This window comes from Chiloscyllium punctatum, chromosome 13 (genome assembly GCF_047496795.1).
Source record: "Chiloscyllium punctatum isolate Juve2018m chromosome 13, sChiPun1.3, whole genome shotgun sequence".
Lineage (NCBI taxonomy): Eukaryota > Metazoa > Chordata > Chondrichthyes > Orectolobiformes > Hemiscylliidae > Chiloscyllium > Chiloscyllium punctatum.
In genome coordinates, this window is record NC_092751.1 from 84,571,453 (window position 1) to 84,595,149 (window position 23,697).

The following is a 23,697-nucleotide window of genomic DNA, read 5'->3' on the forward strand; positions in this document are numbered from 1 at the left end:
CTATACAGCAGTTTAATATCTCGCGTTACCATATGACAAACAAACTCAACTGGGCTCGCCACAAACAGTGGCTACAAGAGTATGTGCGAGGCTTGAATTACTGCGACGAGTAATTCACCACCTCACTCCAAAGAGCTTGTCCACAAGGCATAGGTCAGGAGTGTGATAGAATATTCCCCGCTTGCCTGGATGGGTACAGGATAAAGCAGACCACTTGATTGGCACCACATGCATAAGCATCCATTCTGCCCACATTCAGTAGCAGCAAGTGTGTACTATCTACAAGGTGCACTCCAGAAATTCACCAAAAATCTTTAGACAGCACCTTACAAACCCACATCCATTTCTACCTCGAAAGGCAAGTGCAGCAGATACATGGGAACACCACCACATGCAAGTTCCCCTTCAAGGCACTTACCATCCTGCCTTGGAAATATATTGTCATTTTTTTCGCTGGGTCAAAATCCTGGAATTCTGTTCTAAATGGCATTCTGGGGCAACCCACAGCAGATGGACTATAGCAGATCGAGAAGGCAGTTCACCACCACCTTCTCAAGGCAACTAGACACGGGCAATAAATGCTAGCCAGCCAAAGCCACCCACATCCCAGGAATGAATAAAAAATTGCAAACAATAACACCTAAACTTTGCCCGCATTTCAGTATAAACAATTCTCAAATTTACCTTTTTGCATGTCAAATGCAGGTTTGGTATATTTCAGAGTTAAAAAGAACCATACCTGCAACTATTCCAGTAAGAAGGTCACAACACTCAGCCAACCAGAATAGGAACCCTGAATGATTGATCTCAACTACCCCTAGGCTAGGTGCAACAGTGGATAACTGCAGTAGTTTATGACTGTGTTGGCTCAGGTCAGACAATCTAATACACAGCGAACACTATGAGCTAATAGCCCAAAACTAAAAATTGAAAACAGTTAGAACAATTTATTCAAAAAGTCTTAAATTATTCAGTACTCGCGCAAAGTATGAAGATCCCAGCCTGGTTAAATCATCCAGTTACGTACCGGCTCAACTGGTTTCCCTCCACTCTCTGGTTTAGCTGCTTCTTCCACTTCTTCATCATATACTCTCTGAAACAGCAAACAACCACAGCATTTGCTTCTATATTTCAGTGCAAGCAATGAAAAAGGAACAAAATGGAGAGCACCTAAAAAAATCAAATGATGCTCATTAACCATCAGCTAATGCTGCCAAGGGGATATGCTAACTGCTGATTCAATTCCTGAGAGGCTGTACAGCACAAACAAGCATGGACAGTGTTATCCAGATTCGGTTAAAAGCTTCCTGTTTGTCTGCAGACAGACTTGAAGTCTCTGCACCACAATTAATGTAGGCAGTTTCTAATGGGAGTAGCCTAAACATAAAGCTTTGCATAATGTGCAAACAGTGGATGCTAGATAGCTGGTATGAAAATGGCTGGCATTTCCCTGACAACACCAGTGGTCCAATGAGAATTTGAAAGTGAAGAAAATTGCAGAGGCATAGTAGAGGGGGCTTTGCTCAGCCTCTTACTGAGCTGCAAGCACTTAAGTGATCAACAATGACCAAGGCTGCTCCAGGGAGTTATCAAACCATCAATGAGTTAAGTACAAAATAGTTAGCAATTTCTCCCAGGATGTGCTTTATCAATTAATCAAACAATTTAGGCTGACATGGAGTCTCTAACAAGCTGAGGTGACAAACATTTATTCCTGACCGTGACCATAACCAATTAAGAACTTCTGAAATAAAAACAGAAAATGCTAAAAATACTCAGGTCAGCCAGCATCTGTGGAGCAAGACAGAATTAACATTTCAGGTTATTACTGTTCAATCAGATCTCCTGGATCATCTTATAATGTTGCCATTTATTTCTGAGCCCAATCATTTACATTGCACAAATAAACTGGTGCTGTGTCACTCCAGTAGAGTGCCCGAGCATTGCTGTTTATGCTAACAATGGCAAGCTTTGTTTTTAAGCTATTCTCCCAGCTCTTCCATCAAAACACTATTATAGAACAGCGAACTGTCATGTGCCTATTGCAAATGACTGCCTGATTTTGAAATTTATTAGTGCCTGCAGTAATGAGTGGTGGTTATTTTAGTGCTCGTAAAGTAAAGGAAACCTGAAAGTGCCCCCTATACTCACATTTTCAATGAACTGAATGTTTGAGAGCATCAGGAAATCATTGAAAACATTGTGCAGGCGGGAATCTGTGGCCTTCGTGCGCTGGATCAAGCTGTCGAGCTGTTTCTCAATCTCATGCGTGCGGGATAACATCTGCTGAGAGAAATCTTGCAGAAACAGAAGCAACTGTTGGCAGAAAACAGTCACCATTTACCTGGATGAATTAATGCCGAGTCACCAAGACAGTGTAAAGTATTAAAATGGCTCATACCAGAAAATAACTTCATGAAGTTAATCTGTTCAACTAACTGGTTACTGTTTACAGCCAAACTGTGGGCTTGGAACGCAGCAGTCTGCTTCCCCTCCCCAAAACTAGAGTTGTAGCTCCCTTTGTTTAACCACAATTCAATGGCGTCCAGTGAGGGACAAAACAGCAACAGTAGTTTGGGCCAAATGATCAAATGGCACCCACTAATAGCCTGCCCAACACAGTAATTATGTAGTGTGGTTCTTTGCCTCCCTACATCATGAGTCAATGCTTGCTGCATTCCGTTGCACTGCAGCCAATAGTTGGACGGCATCTCATCCCAAAAACTTTTTGTCATGCAAAAACTAAGACAATCGATCGGACACCAATTTTGGAAAGCATCACGCTAATTCAAATCTAAGGGCCTCATTGGTTCTCCAGGAGCTGTCATAGCTGCTAATCAATTCTAACCAACAGTTACCCTTCTTGTGGATTAATAAAAGGCTTCATTCTTGAATTTTCAGTAAAAATGCTGAACAAAGACTAGCCAAGCCAGCTAACTATGCACTAGGAATCAGCTTAGGGTTAGTGTCAAATGTATGGAACAAATGACCCTTTAGATCACTGAATTCAGAGGTACAATTCTCAGATGTGCAAAACGGAGACAGACTTTACCAAGAAAATTAGGATACCAGGAACTATTTCATGGGTTGGTTTGTAAATGGTACACTGAATGTTAGATTATATTCCGATAGTGGGACATCTGGGGATTCCCTTGTGCTCCTTCCCATGAACAGAAACAGACAAATTGTGGTTGGAGATACTTCTATTTTATCTGTTCATAGAATGCTGGCAAAGATGCTGGCCCACCCAGCAGTGCCACCATTCTTTGCCAATTCCTAACTGCCTTTGTGGTGGCAAGGTACCTTCTCAAACTACTGCAGTCCATGTGGTGCAGGGACACCCAGAATGCTGTCAGAGATGGAACTCCAGCATTTTTGACCTAGTGACCATGAAAGAACTGAGACATTTTTCAAAGTCAGGATGTTGAGTGACTTGAAGAGAAACTTGTGGATGGTGGAGTTCCTATCATCCCGCTGTCCTTGTCTTTCTAAGTGAGCTTGCAATACATATCTCAGCACACTTTTAATTTGCAAAGATTAGGCTTCAATTCTTTCCACGTGAACAAAAGTTCATTCTAACATCAGCCTAGACTATAGCAAGCCACATCAAAATAAACAAACCAGAATGCCAGTTTACCAAACTGGGACAACTGCTGCTTAATTTTACTGATTGATAACACTGTTGAGAAAGAGGTGCATTTTCAGACAGTGTGTCAAGCTGGCAAGGATCAGCACAAGACAACCGCAATCATGAATTCTCAACTTCTCAGAAGAGGCTGGATCACGGTTAGCTTGCACTACTTGTCGAACTAGGAAGCACATCCGCCTGTCCTGACAAAACAGTAAGGCATCGCACCACATGGCTCCATAAAGTACTAAGGCACAAGAACGATATTACCTTGAAACTGTAAGGCTGTACAACAAGTGGCAATGTACAGTGCAGGGGAAGACAGGCTGCAGGGGGAAGCATCTACACACAAGCTGCAGTCCTTCAAAAATGCAGACGTGTGTAGCAATTTTAAAGAGATAAGGACAGATATTAAGCCAAGATGTTCACTCAAACATTCCCTTCGAAGAAGCAAAAAAAAAATCACTGAAGGAAAATGAAAGAAAACAAACAGTCGATGATTGTTGCAACATTATAGGACTAATGCAGCCAAAAAAAAGACACAGGAGCTATGCTCACTTTACAACTAACTTAAGATTATACTTACTCCAGCATCTGCACCAAGGGACCAGCTCCCACTGGCTTTATGGATTTCTTCGAGTGTCCATGGCCGCTCCCAGACAAGCTCAGTCTCCCAACCGTCCTGTCTAAGAGCCCCGTTAACGGAGGGCCCGTTCATCTATCATAGGAGAACAAGTTGTTAACAGAATGTGCGCACACAGAAACAGTTAGAAGGCAATAACATAAAACAGCATGTGACAGGGTAAAACTAAACCATTACTGTCTCCTAAATTAAAAATCACGCTGCTCTTATATCTTTTATGAAGTAGATCAGTACCACTATTTACTTTAACCACACTGAAAAATCTACTCCTAGTTAAACCATCAGTGACACCATACAAGAGGACATATTTGCAACAGAATTTTGTAACAGTTGTTCAGAGCTTTTAAAAATGTTGTCAGACGTAAATCATTAACCATCTTCTGACTGGCTGCAATTGTAACTTTTCAGTCTCTGATATTAACGTTGTTTTCCAATGAGCTTGCAAATAAAGCGATCCCTCCTTGAGGTTAAAGCAGACAGTAGCCTTAAATGAAGGAAAGGATAAAGGTAGAGCCACATGAACGCAGGAAAGACAGAATAGACACTTAACCAGAAATGAGGAGTTTAATCTAAGGTGCCATTTCTATTTTATATTCACAAGTTCTCATGAACATTGAGAGATGGTTTAGCCAACTGTATCTAGAGTATTTGTGAATTAAAATCAGTTGGCAATAACCTATTACTTGAGACAGTAAAAAAGCATTGTAGATCTACCAGCAGCAATTCACCACCACCTTAAGGGCAACTGGGGACAGGCAATAATCACTAGATCAGTCAATGATGCCCACATCCTCTGATTGAATAAATCAAATCATGAGATGCTTTTACTGCATCTAACCAGTAGATTAGATTTAAGCCCTGTAGCCCTGCCACATCCAGTTGTGGACGGTAACAACTCACTGGAGGAGGAGGAGGACGTTCCACAAGTATCTGGTTAGCACTGCTGCCTCAACTCCAGGGACCCAGGTTCAATTCCCACCTCAGGCAACTGTCTGTGTGGAGATTGTACATTCTCCTCGTGTCTGCGTGGGTTTCCTCGGGGTGCTCCGGTTTCCTCCCACAGTACAAAGATGTGCAGGTCAGGTGAATTGGCTATGCTAAATTGCCTGAAGTGTTAGGTGCATTAGTCAGGGGTAAATGTAGGGGAATGGGTCTGGGTGGGTTGCTCTTCGGAGGGTCGGTGTGAACTTGTTGGGTCGAAAGGCCTGTTTCCACACTGTAGGAAATCTAATCTAATCTAATCTAATCTCAGTCCTCCATGATGGTGGAGCCTAGTACATCAGTACAAAAGATTAGACTGAATCATTTGCAACATGTGTAGAAAATTACCTAGCTAAGTCCTGCAGGGAGACAGCAGGACAAATCCAACCCTGCCATTCCCACCCCACCAGTCTACTCTTGATCATCAGTAAAGTGATGGAAAGCATCATCAACCGCACCATCGAGCAGCATTTACTTGGTAATAACCCACTTAGGACTGCTCAGTTTGGGCCATTCAGGTTCTGACATCACAGCCTTAGTTCAAACATGGACAAAAGGACTGAATTTCAGAGCTGCAGTGAGACTGACTGTCTGTGACATCAAGGCTGCATTCGATCAAGTCTGACATCAAAGTGTCACTGGGAATGATGGAGAAAATTCTCTCCTGAATCCTTCCTATTGGAAAGATGTTGTGAAACTTGAAAGGGTTCAGAAAAGATTTACAAGGATGTTGCCAGGGTTGGAGGATTTGAGCGATAGGGAGAGGCTGAACATACTGGGGTTGTTTTCACTGGAGCGTCAGAGGCTGAGGGATGACTTTATAGAGGTTTACAAAATTATGAGGAGCATGGCTAGGATAAATAGACAAAAACTTTTCCCTGGGTTGGGGGAGTCCAGAACTAGAGGGCACAGGTTTAGGATGAGAGGGGGGGGAAAAAAAGGACCTAATGGGCAACTTTTTCACACAGAGGGTGGTACGTGTATGGAATGAACTGCCAGAGGAAGTGGTGGAGGCTGGTATAGCTGCAACTTTTAAAAGGCATTTGGATGGGTATAGGAATAGGAAGTGTTTGGAGGGATATGGGGTGCTGGCAAGTGGGACTAGATTGGGTTGGGATAACTGGCCGGCGTGGACGAGTTGGACCAAAGGGTCTGTTTCCATGCTGTACATCTCTATGACTCTAAGACTACATCGGGAGCACCTAACGCAGTAAACTAGGTTGGAAGAGAGGCAGGTGAACCTTTGTCACACCTGGAAGAACTGTCCAGCAAGGAAATATTGAAACAGGAGACTCAAAAGTCACAATTTTAGGGAGAAGAGAGAGCTAGAGAAATGGAGAGGTTTATGGATGGGATTGAGTGGTCCTCTGACCTAGGCAGCTGGAGGCAAATCACTGGTGTTGATAAAAGAATCAGATGTAATAAAAGGCCAGAACTGGAGAAGCACAGAATTTTAAAATAGGTATACAGAAACTTACAGAGGAAGGTCAAAGTAATGGGTGTGGAGTACATTGTAAAAAAGAGTGCGAGTTTTAAAATCTAGACATTGCTGTAACAGGAGCCAGTGTCAGACAGTGGGATGCTGACTGAACAGGACATGGACAGAGTTTTGAAAAAGCTCAAGTTTACAGAGAAAGTGGGATGAGGGCCAATGAAAGTTGAGTCAGTCAAGCTGATGGCAGCAACACTGAATAAACATATCAGCCAACATATCAGCCAACATATGCCCAATAATTCTGAAACCTGAGACAACAAATACTTTTTACATTGAAGATCTCAATCAATTTCAAAGATGGCTTGAACAACCTTCTCTCTCATCTCTTAATTTCAGTGTTTTTAACCTTTCCCTGTACCCACATGGACTAACACCAAAGGCACGGTCAATGTTCGCCTACCGCTCAATAGCCAGCCAATCATTCCAGGGGGGATTAGTGGTGCTGGAAGAGCACAGCAGTTCAGGCAGCATCCAAATAGCTTCGAAATCGACGTTTCAGGAAAAAGCCCTACAGGGGTCCTACCAGTCAGTGTGCCCATAGCAACCTAAAATGTGTTGGAGTGGTGGATGTTTTTACCACTGAACAGAAGTTAAGGGATAGAACTTTACTGATCAGTAATAGGTGCTCAAAACCTCCAACTCTGAAATGTCAAACTGTGAAATTAATAGCAGTGGGAAATGAAAGAGTTACTGAAGTGCCAACATCAAATACTCCTGAATCAAATCTAACAACAGCTAAATTCTGAATAAGTCACTCTACATCATCATAGAAGAATATCATCACACCAGCATATACCCCTTTCTCCCATTCACCAACCACATTTGTTGCTGGAAGGAAATGGAGAATGCTTTGGGGCCAATTATTCCATACCCACTTTTGTAATCAAAGCTCAGAGCCCATGTGTGAATTCATACTGGGCCTGAATGCCAGAGTCTCTCTTGTACCACTGCACAGGAACACTCACTGATTTACCTTGAAAATTTAATTGCTGTTTATCCCCATTTCAGGTTAATTGCTAAAACTTGAATCTAATAGAACTGGGAAATCACTTGTGGATCAGAAGTTACCAAAATTCCAGTTAAAGACAAAAAACATTTATTCCTACCAAGACTACTTTCAGGTCTGCCTCACAACACCACAACGTAATTACCACAACAATGTCTACCTGTATACTGGCTGCATCCAAAATAAACAACATTATCCAACTGTTGTTACAAACCAGATCAATCCTTATTGAGCAGACACCCAGGAAAACAATATTTTCCAATCAAATTTGGACATCCACCCAATCTTAACTTGGTGAATAAGGTGAGCGGACTGGCAACTTAAAGGTAACCCCAAGTTGGAGACACAAATATCCAAAACCCGACAGATATGACAAACAAATTGGGGGAGGGGGGAGATCATGTGGTGAAACAAAAAGGAGTCGGGGTCAAACAGAGGCCATCGATCCTCAAATCTGAATGGGATGCAAACAGATCCCCTATCGTTCACTAATCTCCCAAAGGGGGGGAAAAGAGGCAATCAGAGAGACCCAACTGAAAAATGACAACAATGGGTGTAAACAGGAGCTTCCTTACCATTCTCCTTAAATCACTGAAATTGATTGGGGATGGAGAAAAAAAAAGAGCCCCCGCTTCCTCAACCGCCCAGGCCGGTCGCTTCCCCATCCCAGAACCTCCAGGCCCCTCACCTCGCTCACTTCCTTACTTCCCAGAGGCACAGGCCCCCCCAGCTCGCTCACCAGTCCTCTACTCCCTCACCCCTAAAGGCCCTCCTATCTTTACCCCCTCAACCCCCGAGGCCCTCCTACCTTCACTCCCTCACCTCGCCCCCCCCGGCGAGGCTGAGCTCCCGGTTCCCGTCGGTCTCCCGGCCACTGCGCAGCCGCATCTGAAGCGTCACATGACCCCTGGCGCACGTGATCCCCGGAGGTGGGCGGGAATTGGGGTCCGGCCCGGCACGGCCCCGCCCCTCGCATGATGACGGCCAATCCGGGAGCGCGAGGTGCATTGGCGGGGTCAACGACAACTGGCGGCGCGAGGCGATGGCGCAGCGGGGAAGGTGAGTGAGTTTGAAATGTGGTCTCGAGCGCGCGAGGGCAGCTTCACTGCTGTTGACCATGGGGCTGCTACTGGTTGTAATAAACCTTGTTGGACAATTTAAAACGTCCACAAAAGGGAATTGAATGGGCTGTCTGACTTATTAAGCAAACAAACTGCACATTACAATCTTATTCTCCACAACCACACGATGAAGGAGCAGCGCTCCGAAAGCTAGTGCTTCCAAATAAACCTGGTGGACTATAATCTGGTGTTGTGTGATTTTTAACTTAGTCTACCCCCCAGTACAACACCGGCGTCTCTAAATCAAAACTGCAGATGCTGGAATCCAAAGTAGACCAGCAGGAGGCTGGAAGAACATGGCAAGCCAGGCAAATCCCAGATGTGCACCTATTTTGAACATTCCACTCACAAGCATCCCAGATGTCCATCTATTTTTGAACAATGTCCCTCCGTCATCCAGACAGTCCTCCACCGCACCACCTTCATTCCCCATTCCACTGCTCTTAACCTCCACTCCCCAAACACAATAAAAATAAGGTCCCCTTTGTCCTCACCTACCACTCCACCAGCCTCTGCATCCAACGCATCATCCTCAAACACTTCTGCCAAGTCCAACTAGACACCACCACCAAGAACATCTTCCCCCCCCGCCTTCCGCAAGGACCATTCCCTCCAACAGTCATTGGTTCACACTACCCCTGCAACCAGAAAACATGCAACACCTGCTGATACAGCACACCCCTTCACCTCCAGCCAGGGCCCCAACAGTTCTTCCGGGTGAGACAGAGGTTCACCTGCCTCTCTTCCAACCTAGTTTACTGCGTTAGGTGCTCCCGATGTGGTCTTAGAGTCATAGAGATGCACAGCATGGAAACAGACCCTTTGGTCCAACTCGTCCATGACGGCCAGATATCCCAACCCAATCTAGTCCCACTTGCCAGCACCTGGCCCATATCCTTCCAAACCCTTCCTATTCATATACCCATCCGAATGCCTTTTAAAAGTTGCAGCTATACCAGCCTCCACCACTTCCTCTGGCAGTTCATTCCATACACGTACCACCCTCTGTGTGAAAAAGTTGCCCATTAGGTCCCTTTTTCCCCCCCTCTCATCCTAAACCTGTGCCCTCTAGTTCTGGACTCTCCCAACCCAGGGAAAAGTTTTTGTCTATTTATCCTCACCATGCTCCTCATAATTTTGTAAACCTCTATAAAGTCATCCCTCAGCCTCTGACGCTCCAGTGAAAACAACCTCAGTATGTTCAGCCTCTCCCTATCGTTCAAATCCTCCAACCCTGGCAACATCCTTGTAAATCTTTTCTGAACCCTTTCAAGTTTCACAACATCTTTCCGATAGGAAGGATTCAGCAGAGAATTTTCTCCATCATTCCCAGTGACACTTTGATGTCATACTTGATCGAATGCAGCCTTGATGTCACAGACAGTCAGTCTCACTGCAGCTCTGAAATTCAGTCCTTTTGTCCATGTTTGAACTAAGGCTGTGATGTCAGAACCTGAATGGCCCAAACTGAGCAGTCCTAAGTGGGTTATTACCAAGTAAATGCTGCTCGATGGTGCGGTTGATGATGCTTTCCATCACTTTACTGATGATCAAGAGTAGACTGGTGGGGCGGGAATGGCAGGGTTGGATTTGTCCTGCTGTCTCCCTGCAGGACTGAGCTAGGTAATTTTCTACACATGTTGCAAATGATTCAGTCTAATCTTTTGTACTGATGTACTAGGCTCCACCATCATGGAGGACTGAGATTAGATTAGATTTCCTACAGTGTGGAAACAGGCCTTTTGACCCAACAAGTTCACACCGACCCTCCGAAGAGCAACCCACCCAGACCCATTCCCCTACATTTACCCCTGACTAATGCACCTAACACTTCAGGCAATTTAGCATAGCCAATTCACCTAACCTGCACATCTTTGTACTGTGGGAGGAAACCGGAGCACCCCGAGGAAACCCACGCAGACACAAGGATAATGTACAATCTCCACACAGAGATTGAGGCCTGAGGCGGGAATTGAACCTGGGTCCCTGGAGTTGTGAGGTAGCAGTGCTAACCAGATACTCATGGAACGTCCTCCTCCTCCTCCTCCAGTGAGTTGTTATCCTCCACAACTGGATGTGGCAGGGCTACAGGCCTTAAATCTAATCTATTGGTTGTGGAATTACTTAACATTGCCCCTTGCTGCTCCTGCTGTTTGACATAAACATGGTACAGTGCAGTTATTTATCTATCTAATCTTAGCCAGAGCATCACTTGCCATGGCTTCTCCTGCACCGTTATCTCTGGTGTTTCTGAAGGTTTTTTCTTAGCCTTTTTCCTATTTCTAACATGTTGCCCCTTTTGAAATAATCTGAACATGCAACTTTAATTTTTGCATGTACATTGACATCAACCTCTCCTTCATCACCCACTTTCTTGGCTGTCCATTGTTGCAAAATTATCAGACTGCTTATCTGATATCTAGCACTGGATGAGCAAGAGATTTCCTCCAATTGAATATTGTAAAGACTGAAACTGTTGCCTTTGACTCCTGCTCCAAATCCATTCCCTGATACAGACCCCATTCAAGTTGGTGTCATAATAGATCTCAAGATGAGTTTGTGACTGCACATTCACGCCATTACTAAGATCACCTTTTTGCAACATCGTCCAACTCCACGCCTGCCAACTCATCTACTGCTGAAATATTTTCCCAAGGCTTTAATGCTACTAGGCTTGTCTATTCTAATACATTCCTATAATGAAAACAGAAAGTGCTGTTCAGGCTTAGATGCATCTATGGAGAGAGAAAAAGAGTTAATATTTTGATTCCGGCATGACTTCTTAAGAACTGAAGGATTAGCTGAAAAGTGAAATGGTAGAAAAGAGGGGAAGAGAAGTAAGTGGAACAGATGGTCAAGCAAAAGGCAAAGCAAGTGCTGGTGATGGTGGAGAAGAGACCTGCTGACTTTCTCCATCTCTTGCTGTTTTGATTTCAGATCTCCAGCATCCTCAGTAGTTTGTTATTATTCTAATACATTCCTAGCTGGACTACAACATTCTAGCCTTGATACCTAAAACATGAGAATATAAGAAGTAGGAGCTGGAGTACCATTTTTCCCTTTGTAACTGCTCTGCCATGCAATAAGGTCATGCTTGATCTTTTACCTTAGTCTACCTCCCTGCACATGTCATATTCCTCAATTCCCTTAATAATCAAAAATTGCAGTATCTCTTGAATATACTCAACAGCTGACTTGCCACAGCTCTCTAGGGTGGAGAACTCCAAAGATTTACAACGCTTAAGATGGAGTAAAGAAATTTCTCCCTAATTCAGTCATGGCCAACCCCTTATTCTGGAACTGTGATTCCATGTTTTTTTTATTCCCCTACCAATAGAATTGTGTTCTTATCATCTTTGTTTTCAAGTTAATTAAGATTTTACGTATTTCAGTGGATTACCTCGCATTCTTCCAGACTCTGGGGAATACAGGAAAGATTTGCGAATCAGAACAAGAACTTCAAAGCAGAGGCACCACCCAATTGAGAGTCAACTGCTACCACAAAGCACGAGGAATAGGCAACCCGATGTGAGAAAAGAGAACCCCCCCCCCCCCCCCGACACGAAACACGGACAGACAAAATGCAAGTAAAGCAAGCAACCAAGAAGGCCATCGCCCTGACAAGCATGCAGGAACAGGAGGAGAACACCCACCCCAAGCCCCACACCACCACCCAACACCACCATGACCGATGGAACACCACAACACACCCCCCCTCCCCCCCCCAACCCACACCATCCCACGATCTGGCTATCGTTAGTAATAGTACATCACTAATTGCCCTGGAACTAAAGGGCCATCAAGACCAGAGAGCAATTAAGAGTCAGCCGCCCTTTGCTATGGGTTTGGAGTCCAAGTGAGCAGGCCAGATTTCTTTACTAAAGGGCATTGATGAAACCAAGTGGGTGTAATGCAGTGATAGTGTCCCTATCTCTGAGCTAGGAGGCTTGTGTTCAAGATGCACCTGCTCCAGTAGGTGTGTAATGACATCTCTGAACAGGATTTTAAAAGAAAAAAGACATTTCATACCAAAATACAAAAATTGCTGGAGAAACTCAGCAAGTCTGTGGAGAGAAAACATTATCAATGTTTCAGGTCCAAGTCACATTATTTCAGATACGCAGCATCTGCAGTTCTTTGATTTTTGTTTACACTTTTTACATCTGTTGTTACTTTGTCACCCACAGACTAGCTTTCATAACTTCAAAAACTTAGAAAGCTCACAGCACTGAAAAAACTGTAAAGAGGCCGATGTCCCATCACCAAGTCACCCTGTGTTTACACATGCATAGTAAGTGGTATCTGACTAGTAAGCTCAAAGCCAGTCCCTAGACTGAGGAGACCTCTGAATCTCCTGTTTATATCTGTCAGCCAGGGCTTCCTGATTGACCTAGGTTAAAAGGGCAATCAAGGATCTCATAGACAGTGGCCCTGGTACCAATCATTACATCCATCACCCCCCAAGTCTGGGGATGTAAGCCTATTCTTTCTCTTGTCAATAAGGATAGTAGTGGGAAGTTGTGTGAGGAGATAGGGCAAGTGCTAAATGAATATTTTTCATAAGTATTCACACTGGAAAAAGATAATGTTGTTGAGAAGAATACTGAGAAAGAAGCTCCTAGACAAGACGAGATTGAGGTTCTCAAGGAGGAGGTGTTAACAATTCAGGAAAGTGTGAAAATACATAAGTCCTCTAGGCCGGATGGGATTTATCCTAGGATTCTCTCGGAAGCCAGAAAGGAGATCACAGAGCCTTTGGCTTTGATCTTTATGCCGTCGTTTTCTACAGGAATATGACTGGAGATAGCAAATGTTGTCCTCTTGTTCAAAATGGGGAGTAGAGACAACCTTGGTAATTACAGACCAGTGAGCCTTACTTCGGTTGTGGGTAAAGTGTTATAAGAGATAGGATTTATAATCATCTAAAGAGGAATAAGTTGATTAGGGATAATCAACACGGTTTTGCAAAGGGTAGGTCGTGCCACACAAACCTTATTGTGTTCTTTGAGATGGTGACCAAACAAGTGGATGAGGGTAAAGCAGTTGATGTGGTGTAGATGGACTCCAGTAAGGAGTTTGATAAGGTTCTCCACTGTAGGCTATTGCACAAAATACCGAGGCATGGGATTGAGGGTGATTTAACAGTTTAGAAATTGGTTGGCTGAAAGAAGGCAGAGGGTGGTGGTGATGGAAAATGTTCATTGTGGAGTTCAGTTACTGGTTTTGTACCACAAGGATTTGTTTTGGGGCCACTACTGTTTGTAATTTTTATAAATGACTTAGATGAGGGCGTAGAAGGATGGGTTAGTAAATTTGCGGGTGACACTAAGATTGGTGGAGTTGTAGATAGTCCCGAAGGATGTTGCAGGTTACAGAGGGACATAGATAAGCTGCAGAGCTGGGCTGAGAGGTGGCAAATGGAGTTTATTAGATTAGATTAGATTACTTACAGTGTGGAAAATGTGGAAAAGTGTGAGGTGATTCACTTTGGAAGGAGCAACAGGAATACAGAGTATTGGGTTAATGGTAAGATTCTTGCTAGTGTGGTTGAGCAGAGAGATCTCGGTGTCCATGTGCATTGTTCCTGAAAGTTGCTGCCCAGATTAATAACGCTGTTAAGAAGGCATACAGTTTGTTAGTTTTTATCGGTAGAGGGATTGAGTTTTAGAGCCATGTGATCATGTTGTACAAATCTCTGATGTGGCCTCACTTGGAGTATTGCGTACAGTTCTGGTCACTGCATTATAGGAAGGATACAGAAGCTTTGGAAAGGATGCACAGAGAAGATTTACTAGGATGTTGCCTGGTATGGAGGGAACGTCTTATGAGGAAAGGCTGAGGGATTGAGGCTGTATTTGTTAGAGAGAAAGTTGAGAGGTGACTTAATTGAGAAATATAAGATAATCAGACGGTTAGATCGGATGGACACTGAGAACCTTTTTCCTCGGATGATGATGGCTAGCACGAGGGGACATAGAATTAAATTGAGGGGTGATAGATATAGGACAGATGTCAGAGGTAGTTTCTTTATGCAGAGAGTAGTAGGGGTGTGGAACGCCCTACCAGCAAAAGTAGTAAACTCGCCAACTTTTAAGGGCATTTAAATGGTCATTTGATAAACATATGGATGAAAATAGAATAGTGTAGGATTGATAGGCTTCAGATTGGTCCCACAGGTTGGAGAAAGTAAGGACTGCAGATGCTGGAGATCAGAGCTTAAAAATGTGTTGCTGGAAAAGCGCAGCAGGTCAGGCAGCACCAAAGGAACAGGAGAATTGACGTTTCAGGCATAAGCCCTTCCACAGGTTGGCACAACAGCGTGGGGCCAAAGGGCCTATACTGCGCTGTAACGTTCTATGTTCTATTGTAGTTTCTCCTTGAACATTTTCATCCCAGGTCTGGTTAATTTGACTTGGACACAAACATGAGCAGCGTGTAGACTGTATCCTGTCTCTTGTGCCTAGAACATCTCGGGAGAGTTTCCTTCATTTCTTCCGGCGGTAACAGGATCGGGACTGTGTCTATCTTGGACTCTGAGGTTTCCTCGACATTCGACGGAGGGAAAGAACTCACGGTTCCTGACTGCCTTTCTGGCTGTTCTGACAGGCCAGGTATGTTTTACTCCTGCCATGTTTGCATAGTAGCAGCTTTCAGGTGATCCACATGTTTGTTCAGCACCACCTCATTTACCCAAACTTTGTATGTCAAAAGATCTCACCACGTACCCATGCTGGGCCATTTCCGTAGTTCAGGCACTAAACTTTGTCCTCTGAAGTAAACTGTTTCTCTCACCTAGAGGAGGCATTCCTGCTGCTATTTCAAGCACAGAAAAAGGCCATTCAGTTCATCAGTGTCTCCTTCAGATGAATAAACTAGCTGCTCTGAAGAAGGTGTTATGGAATATTGGGAGTATCCCCATCTTTAGGCAAGAAGGAGAAAGTTCAACCCCCATCTGCCCTGGAGGTGTTTCATAATCAGTGTCCCTTCCAATTTTCTTTCTGGCTGCCTGGGCCTCCACGTTCCATATGTGGCAATATCTGGAACCAAAGGTCAATGCTGTGATCTGAGGGAGTACTCTATGCTTGCCTGGTTGAGTATAGTTCCAACAACACTCAAGAAACTCAATATTGTTCACAACTTTCTTCACAACTTGTCTACCTGCGACTCCACTTTCAAGGAGCTAAGAGCCTGTACCCCAACATCTCTTTTTTTCCTTTCCCTCTGATTTATCCCTGGTAAATATTCAGGTAAATCAGCCCAAATCCTCCCCAAATCTCTGACCGTAATCCCGCATGGTCCCAAATTACAACTCCTGGCTTTGCTCCTGACAATATCTATTCAACACATTTTAAACAGATAGAAAAGGTTACATTTATATGGTGCCTTTCACAACCTCAGTACATCCCAGGGTGTTTCACAGCCAATGAAATACTTTTGAAGTGCACTCAAAGCTGCTATGCAGTAAGTGCAGGGGCCAATGTAAGCACAGCAAGCTCAAGTAAATGTAGAAGCTTTCTGACTGGAAAGAAGGTTGGGAAGTGACAGGATTGTTGTATTTTAGATTCTGAAGGAACTAAACAAAGCAGGTGGAGGCACTGGCTCAACCTCTCTTTGAATCACAAGGCTGTAAGTTCAAGTCCCAGGTCAGGATCTTGGGCTGAAAATCCAAGCTGACACTCCAAATGTATTGCTGTGTGAATGCTGCACAGTTGGAAGATGATGTCTTCCACTGGAGTATGAAAGATCAAAGTCGAAATCCCTGAGATAGATATGAAGTACAGCATAATATGATTTTGAAGAAAATGTGGGGAATTCATGGCCAACACATGACTCTCAACCAACTCTCTGAAAAGATGCTCAGTTTGTGAACTCAATGTCATTTCCAGAATCTTGCTGTTGTATAAACTCATTGCCGTGATTTCTACATTAGTTCAGTGACAAAATTATTTGCCGATTGGCTGCACAGTGCTTTGGGATGTCTTGCAGTTACAAAAGGTGCTAAATAAATGCACATTTTTATTTCTAGATAGTTGTGATTATGATAAGCAATTTCACCTTGTCCTGAATAAAGTATCTCTTTGCCCTTGAAGGAGCATAAATTCAAAACTAACCCAGGGGAACAATTTATTCAGTGAGTGAGTGCTCAATCTGTGGAGGATTCTGGAATCTGTTAAACGAAAACGTCTATCTAATTTTAATTTCAGTGTATTTCAGAAAATACCATTTTGGGATTGGGGAGTAATTTGGCATGTTGTGAGTATCGCATCTTTGTGTCTATAAACCTTTGTCTCCTGACAGTTTCCATATTGAGGATTTCCTAATGTTTCACCTGGGTTTATTCTGGACAATTGATTGCAATCATCAACTCAATTATGGTTGAATCATGTGACTCTCCAGACGGCAGTGGATTTTTTGCGTACCTATGAATCTCCTAGTTACTGATGATTGCAGTCTTTTGGCACACTCCCAGGTTGATATACAAACAATTATGAATGTCTATCAAACAGCTTGCCTGCAGGTTGGCATGACTATCAGCCTTAAACAGATATTGGCACTCTTCCAACCCTTCCCAAAGTGGGAAGATGTTCCACCTAGCACCACTATCAATAGTCACACACCACAGCCGGTGCACATATTCATGCAATGAGTACCTCTGGGACAAAAGAGGCTTTGATTTACAAATCACACTCAAGTTACAGAGGGGCAACTGATGCATTTGTGAAAGTTAGGGCAATGTTGTGCAATGCAGATATTACAAACATTCGAACATATGAGTCAAGAGCAAGAAGAGCCATTTAGCCACTTGGTTCAATAAAATCATAATAATAACCTCAAATTTGCATTTCCACCTCCCTTGATGACCTTTCACCCTCTTGATTAACAAGAACCCATTTACCTCTGCCTTGAAAATACTCAAGGACTCTATTTCTATTGCCTTTTCAGGGAGTGCGTTCCAAAGACTTAGAATAATCTGAGAGAAAAGAGTTTTGCCATTGTTTTAAATGGGCAATTTCTGATTTTTAAACAGTGGTCTCTACTTTTAGATTCTCCCATAGAGGAAATATCCTCTCTACATCAACCCTGTCATGAACAGCTCAGAATTTTACATTTACAATCAAGTCACCTTACCCCCCTCCACTGCTTGAGCAAAGCAGCAGTGCAAATACCACACATAATGAGTTTCAGTGATATGCTTTTGGAAAATACAGCAATTCCTTCCTTAGTCCTTTGCTGTAAATCAATCCTTTTCACAGTCTAGTCAGCAAGCCAAATAAAGAAAAATAAAAAGGTTCAGACTTTGCACAAAGAATACTGCAATAATCTCTCTCCAGGGATACTTGGGTAAGGACAATGCTGAGGGAGTTCAAATTCACTGTTTTTGCCAAGCCTGGAGCAGACCCATGAGACAGTGCTCTGATCTGTCCCCTCACTTGCCATACCAGGTCCGCAGCAATAAGGGATATGGGACTGAAGTTGAATGAAAAGTTGATGGGCAGTCCCTGAAAGAGAGTCATAGAGTTATATAGCACAGAGTCAGACCCTTCAGTCCAATTCACCCAGTCTGACCAGATATTCTACATAAATCTAGTCCCATTTGCAAGCATTTTACCCATATCCCTGTAAACCCTTCCTATTCATGTACCAATCCAGATACCATTTAAACATTGTAATTGTACCAGCCCCCAACACTTCCTCTGGCAACTCATTCCATGCATGTACCACCCTTTGTGTGGAAAAAAGTTACCCCTTAGGTCCTTTTTAAATTTTTCCCCTCTCACATTAAGCCTATGCCCTCTCCCATCCTAGGAAAAAGACCTTGGCTATTCACCCTATCCATGCCCCTCATGATTTTATCAACCTCTAAAAGGTAAGCCCTTAGCCTCCGACACTCCAGAGAAAAGAAACCCTAACCTATTCAGCCTCTCCCTGTAGCACAAAAGCATCTCTCCTGAAGAAGGGCGACCAGAATTGAACGCAGTATTCTTAAAGTGGCTTCATCAATGTCCTATCCAGCTGCAACATGATATCCCAACTCCGATACTCAATATTCTGACCAGTGAATGCAGACGTACCACTCAAGTGAATCCTTTAATCATTTTAAGCACGTGGACCACCCCTCATCTTTCAATATCGATTGAATATAAGCCATGTTTGAGCAACCTGATTTAACACTTCAGCTCCTAGTATGATTTGCCATCTATGGAGTTGTACTGCTATGGCACATTGCCCTCTTGTGGCAGAACATATGTATAGTCCAAAAGGCCGAATGCAGAATCTGTTTGCAGCTGGGATCGTCTATCCAAGGGAGTCAGCCCTGTGACGGTCTGCATCACATAGGATTGTACTGGGTCTCATACCTCACAAAAAACCATTTTTGCCTGTGGCAAAGTAATTTCTCTCAACTGTAGCTCTGTACCATTTTTAGGAGAGAGAGAAAAAGAAAGAAACAGGATGATCCTGAATGACTCTTGCTGTAAAATTATTAGATTCCCTACAGTGTGGAAACAGGCCCTTCGGCTCAACCAGCCCATGCTGACCCTCCGAAGAGTAACCCACCCAGACCCATCTCCCTCTGACTAATGCACCTAACACTATGGGCAATTTGGCATGACCAATTCACCTGACCTGCACATCTTTGGACTGTGGGAGGAAACCGGAGCACCCAGAGGAAATCCATGCAGACACGGGGAGAATGTGCAAACTCCACACAGACAGTTGCCCGAGGCTGGAATCAAACCCGGGAACCTGGTGCTGTGAGGCAGCAGTGCTAACCACTGAGCCACCGTGCCGCCCAATTATTATCATAAAAAATTAAAAGGCAAAAGTTCCTGACTGAGGAACTGAGCATCTGACAAAGCCGTGAACAAAGAGGGAACTTGAAAGAAGCAAAGGGGAAAGTAAGGTGAAGAGAATGTGTCTCAATGGATTTCTTAGTGGTTGCTGGCACAACAAAGTGCTGTTAGTTGGATGACAATAACTCCGTTCATGCATGAACAGCTTTCAAATTACAGTTTTATTACGAAGACTAATGACAGCCTTGGATTTGATATTATTCTACAGAGTTACATAAAATCACAAGGTGACATGTAAAAATACAATACCAGACCAGGAATAATTCTTCTCCAAGCCAGTACTTCCCAAGCATCTTCCCACATTTTAATGTATGACAATTGTGGAATGTGAAAAGGAGGGAATAGGTAGGGAGAAGTGTTGAGGGGAAGGGAGAGGGAGGAGAGTTTTGAAGCAGGTAAAGGGTAGAATTGTTGAGCCAGGGAAGAACAGAAAAAAGAATTTTAAAGTTTCAAATCATTGAGAATAGTGAAATGTCATTGACCTGAAATGTTAACTTTCCCCACAGATGCTGCCTAATCTTCTGGGATTTTCCTGCAATTTTTTATTTTTATTTGGCCTTTCCAAGAGTTGACCTGAAATATACACTCTGGCCTTCCTCTCTCTCTCTATGTGCGTTACAAATAAACCTTTGTTATAGTGTAATAAGTGTCTAATTTATTTCTTACTGCAGTTTATGTTGTCTTAGAATAAACACTTGCTCCCCATTGCAATAATACAAACCTAAGTGTAAGGATGTTGAAATAGTTTCACTAACTAAATCACGGAGTACTCAAACATTCTGGCATTTCAGCGACACTCTGGGTCAATTAAAATCTTAATAGCCTTACTTTGTATCATCTGAAAGATTACAATCAATTACTGTTCTAACTACAGGTATGCACCAAACATTTTAATATTGTTCCAACCACTTCCTTTGGTCTCACCTTTTTTATGGATGATTATCTCTGAATTCCCTTGTATACCACATATTTGGGAAGGATCAGTCTGACGTAGCCAAAACACAAGAAATAGGAGGAAGAGTAGACCACTCTGTGTGTCAAGACTGCCCTGCAATTCAATACAAACATGGTTGATCTTGAACTTCCATTCCATTTCCTGCCCACTCCCCAGATTTCTCGATTCCTTGAGAGATCAAAAATATGTTTGTTTTGGTCTTGAATACATTCGCATGAATGGCTGAATTTCCTGGGATTGCATTCATTAGAGTTTAGAAGGTTGAGGGAAGATCTAATCAAAACTTACAAGATAATGCATGGCTTAGAAAGGGTGGCACTGGGAAATTGTTTCCATTAGGTGGGGAGACTAGGCACAGCCTTAGAATTAGAGAGGGTCAATTTAAAACGGAACTGAGGAGACATTTCTTTAGCCAAAGTGGTGGGCCTGTGGAGACGTTAAATGTCTTCAAGGCAGAGATTGATAAATTCTTGATCTCGCAAGGAATTAAGGGCTACAGGGACAGTGAGAGTAAGCGGAGTTAAGATGTCCATCAGCTATGATTAAATGGCGGAGTGGACTCGATGGACCGAATGGCCTTACTTCCACTCCTCTGTCTTATAGTCTTATTCCAGGGCTGAAATATCCACAGTCCCCATGAGTAGAGAATTCCAAAGATTCTCAACCTGCTAACTGAAGTTATTTCTCCTCATCTCGGTCCTAAAGCACATGCTTTAGGAGGTGGTAGGGTCTCAGAATGAGTTAACAGACAAGAAACAGAGAACAAGATGAAATAAGTCTTGTACTGAGTGAAGGCAGTGACTAGATGGATTCCTCAGGGATCCATGCTTGGGCCCTAGCTATTCACAATATATAGCATTTGGATGAGGGGTTAGATGTAATATTTCCACCTGTATTGATACATAGTACTAGGCTGGATTACAAGTTGTGAGAGGGTGGAATGAGGCCTTCAAGATGATTTAGACAGGCAGAGCGAGTAAGCAAGTAAATGGAGTGCATCGTGGAAAAGTGTAGAGTTGTCAACACCTATTGTAAAAGTAGCATGGCAAAGTATCACTGAAAATGTGATAAATTAGGAAACGTTAGTGTACAAAGGGACCTGGTGGTATCCTCATGTACAGTTACTGGAAGTAAGCAAGCAAATGCAGCAAACAGCTAGGAAGGCACGTTGGGAGGCAATGTTGGCTTTCACTACTAGGGGGCTTGACCACAGGAATGAGGACATCTTATTGCAACTGCAGAAGTCACACAACATCTGGTTATAGTCCAACAGGTTGATTTGAAATTAAAAGCTTTCAGAGTGCTGTTTCAATTGATGAAGAAGCAGCATACTGAAAGGTTGAGATTTCAAATAAATCTGGTGACCTCTAACCTGTAACTTTTGAATTTGTCCACCTCAGTCCAACAGTACACCTCCATGTTATTACAACGGTACTGTGCCTTTTGATACTTCACTTGGAATACTCTATTAAGTTTTCATTTCCTCACCTATGAACAGAGATGCAAGATGTGTGATTATTTTGGACTTTGAACTTGTGGAAATGAGTTTTCTTTGTGTCTAGAGGGGTTTAATGACTTAACTCATAAATATTTCTGAAGTTATTTAGGATTGAGAGGAGGAGAAATGTCTTCAGTCAGAGGATGGTGAACCTGTGGAGCTGCTAAAAAGGGCAAGAAGGTCATCATTGCAGATGGTCAAGAAAGAAATAGATTGACTTCAAGACACAAAAGGGAGGGAGAGACTTTCAGATAGAGGATCAGCTGTGATCATACTGAGTGGCAGAGCAGCCTCAATGGGCTGAGAGGTCGATTTCTATTTCTATTTTCTATGTTTCTAAATAGTCAGCTCCTATCCTGAGACTGTATCTGTAGTTCATTTTCGCCGATCAGCAGAAATAGTCTAACCTGTTGATTCCATTCAATTTTGGATCCAATTTGCCAAATTGCTGAGAATCTCATAGGCTCTTAGCTTCTATACTAATCTCCCATGTGACACCTTGTCAGAAGCTTTACTGGAGTCCATGTAAATTATATCACCTACACTACTCTTATCTGTGCATGTAGTTATCCCTGCAAAATATTTGATCAATTTATCCCTCACGTCTTCCGGCACCTCCCCTCTGCCCAGAGAGGATTTCAAAGTTAATGACACAGCCTTTGCAATCTCCTCCCTTGCCTCACACAACAGTCTGGGATATATCTCACCTGTGCTGGGGGATTTATCCACTTTCAAGCTGCTTTAACCTCATTCTCAATTCTGATGTGTTCCAGTATTTCACAGTCCTCCTTCCTGGTTTCTAATCCTACCTCGTTCTTCTGTATTGAGAATAGAGATGCAAAATACCATTTGCACCTCACATACATTTTCAGGCTCCACTTTGACCCCTAGTGGGTCTTACTCTTTTCTTAGTTATTCTCTTGAGCCCAATGTATTTTATAAAATAATTTTCTTTCATTTTAATCCCCAGGGTTTTTACGTACTGACACTTCACTCTCCTAATTTCTTCCTTAAGTAACCCCCTAAATTTTTCTAGATCTCCTTTTATTTTGACTTCTTAGCATTTGCCAGATGGCTTCCCTTTCTCTCCTTATCCATCCAACCTGTATATCCTTGGTGTCCATGGTTTGCTTTGCACTGCCACTACTTTCTTTGCCTATCTTTGATCTGATGCCATAAGGATTCACAGGCTCTGGAGTCACTGATGAGAATTCCCAGGGTAACTACCATCCAACTATAAATCACTGTGCTGCACAAGTGCCAAGATGTTAGTGAGGAGGACTTTATGGGGTTAACAGGACTGTGCTCAACCTTTTTAGTTCAGAGTGAATCACATTGCTGTGGGTTTGGATTCACATGTAGATGACACCAGGTAAGTTTGGAAGATTTCCTTCTTTAAAGGACATAAGAGCTGGATGGGATTTTACAATAACTGTTTCACGATTAAGTTTTAGAAATTTCTACTGTCTGCCATGGTCATAGAGTCATACAGCAGGGCAACACAGCCTTCAGTCTAA

At 43.1% G+C, this 23,697-nt stretch overlaps 2 protein-coding genes across 13 annotated transcripts in view; one reads left to right on the top strand and one right to left on the bottom strand.

Annotated features, from left to right (window-relative positions):
- washc2c (WASH complex subunit 2C) overlaps nt 1-8,658 on the bottom strand; it is a 62,374-nt gene extending 53,716 nt beyond the window's left edge. For 7 of the 10 annotated variants that reach the window (XM_072583039.1, XM_072583044.1, XM_072583038.1 and 4 more), the window contains exons 1-4: nt 8,329-8,433; nt 4,215-4,346; nt 2,152-2,316; nt 1,028-1,093 (exon numbers count right to left, since the gene is read on the bottom strand). In XM_072583039.1, coding sequence (XP_072439140.1) covers nt 1,028-1,093; nt 2,152-2,316; nt 4,215-4,346; nt 8,329-8,418 — 453 coding nt within the window. In that variant the 5' untranslated portion in view covers nt 8,419-8,433. Of the gene's footprint in view, nt 1-1,027; nt 1,094-2,151; nt 2,317-4,214; nt 4,347-7,147; nt 7,532-8,328; nt 8,439-8,561 lie in introns of those variants that run through there. The other 3 variants (XM_072583041.1, XM_072583047.1, XM_072583042.1) reach the window with 3 other exon arrangements.
- Nucleotides 8,659-8,692: 34 nt separating this feature from the next.
- The window catches only part of opn4a (opsin 4a (melanopsin)), a 119,836-nt gene continuing 104,831 nt past the window's right edge, over nt 8,693-23,697 (top strand). The window contains exons 1-2 of one of the 3 annotated variants that reach the window (XM_072583052.1): nt 8,693-8,812; nt 15,339-15,485. The gene's annotated coding sequence lies outside the window, so the exon portion shown is untranslated. Of the gene's footprint in view, nt 8,813-12,936; nt 13,166-15,338; nt 15,486-23,697 lie in introns of those variants that run through there. The other 2 variants (XM_072583053.1, XM_072583054.1) reach the window with 2 other exon arrangements.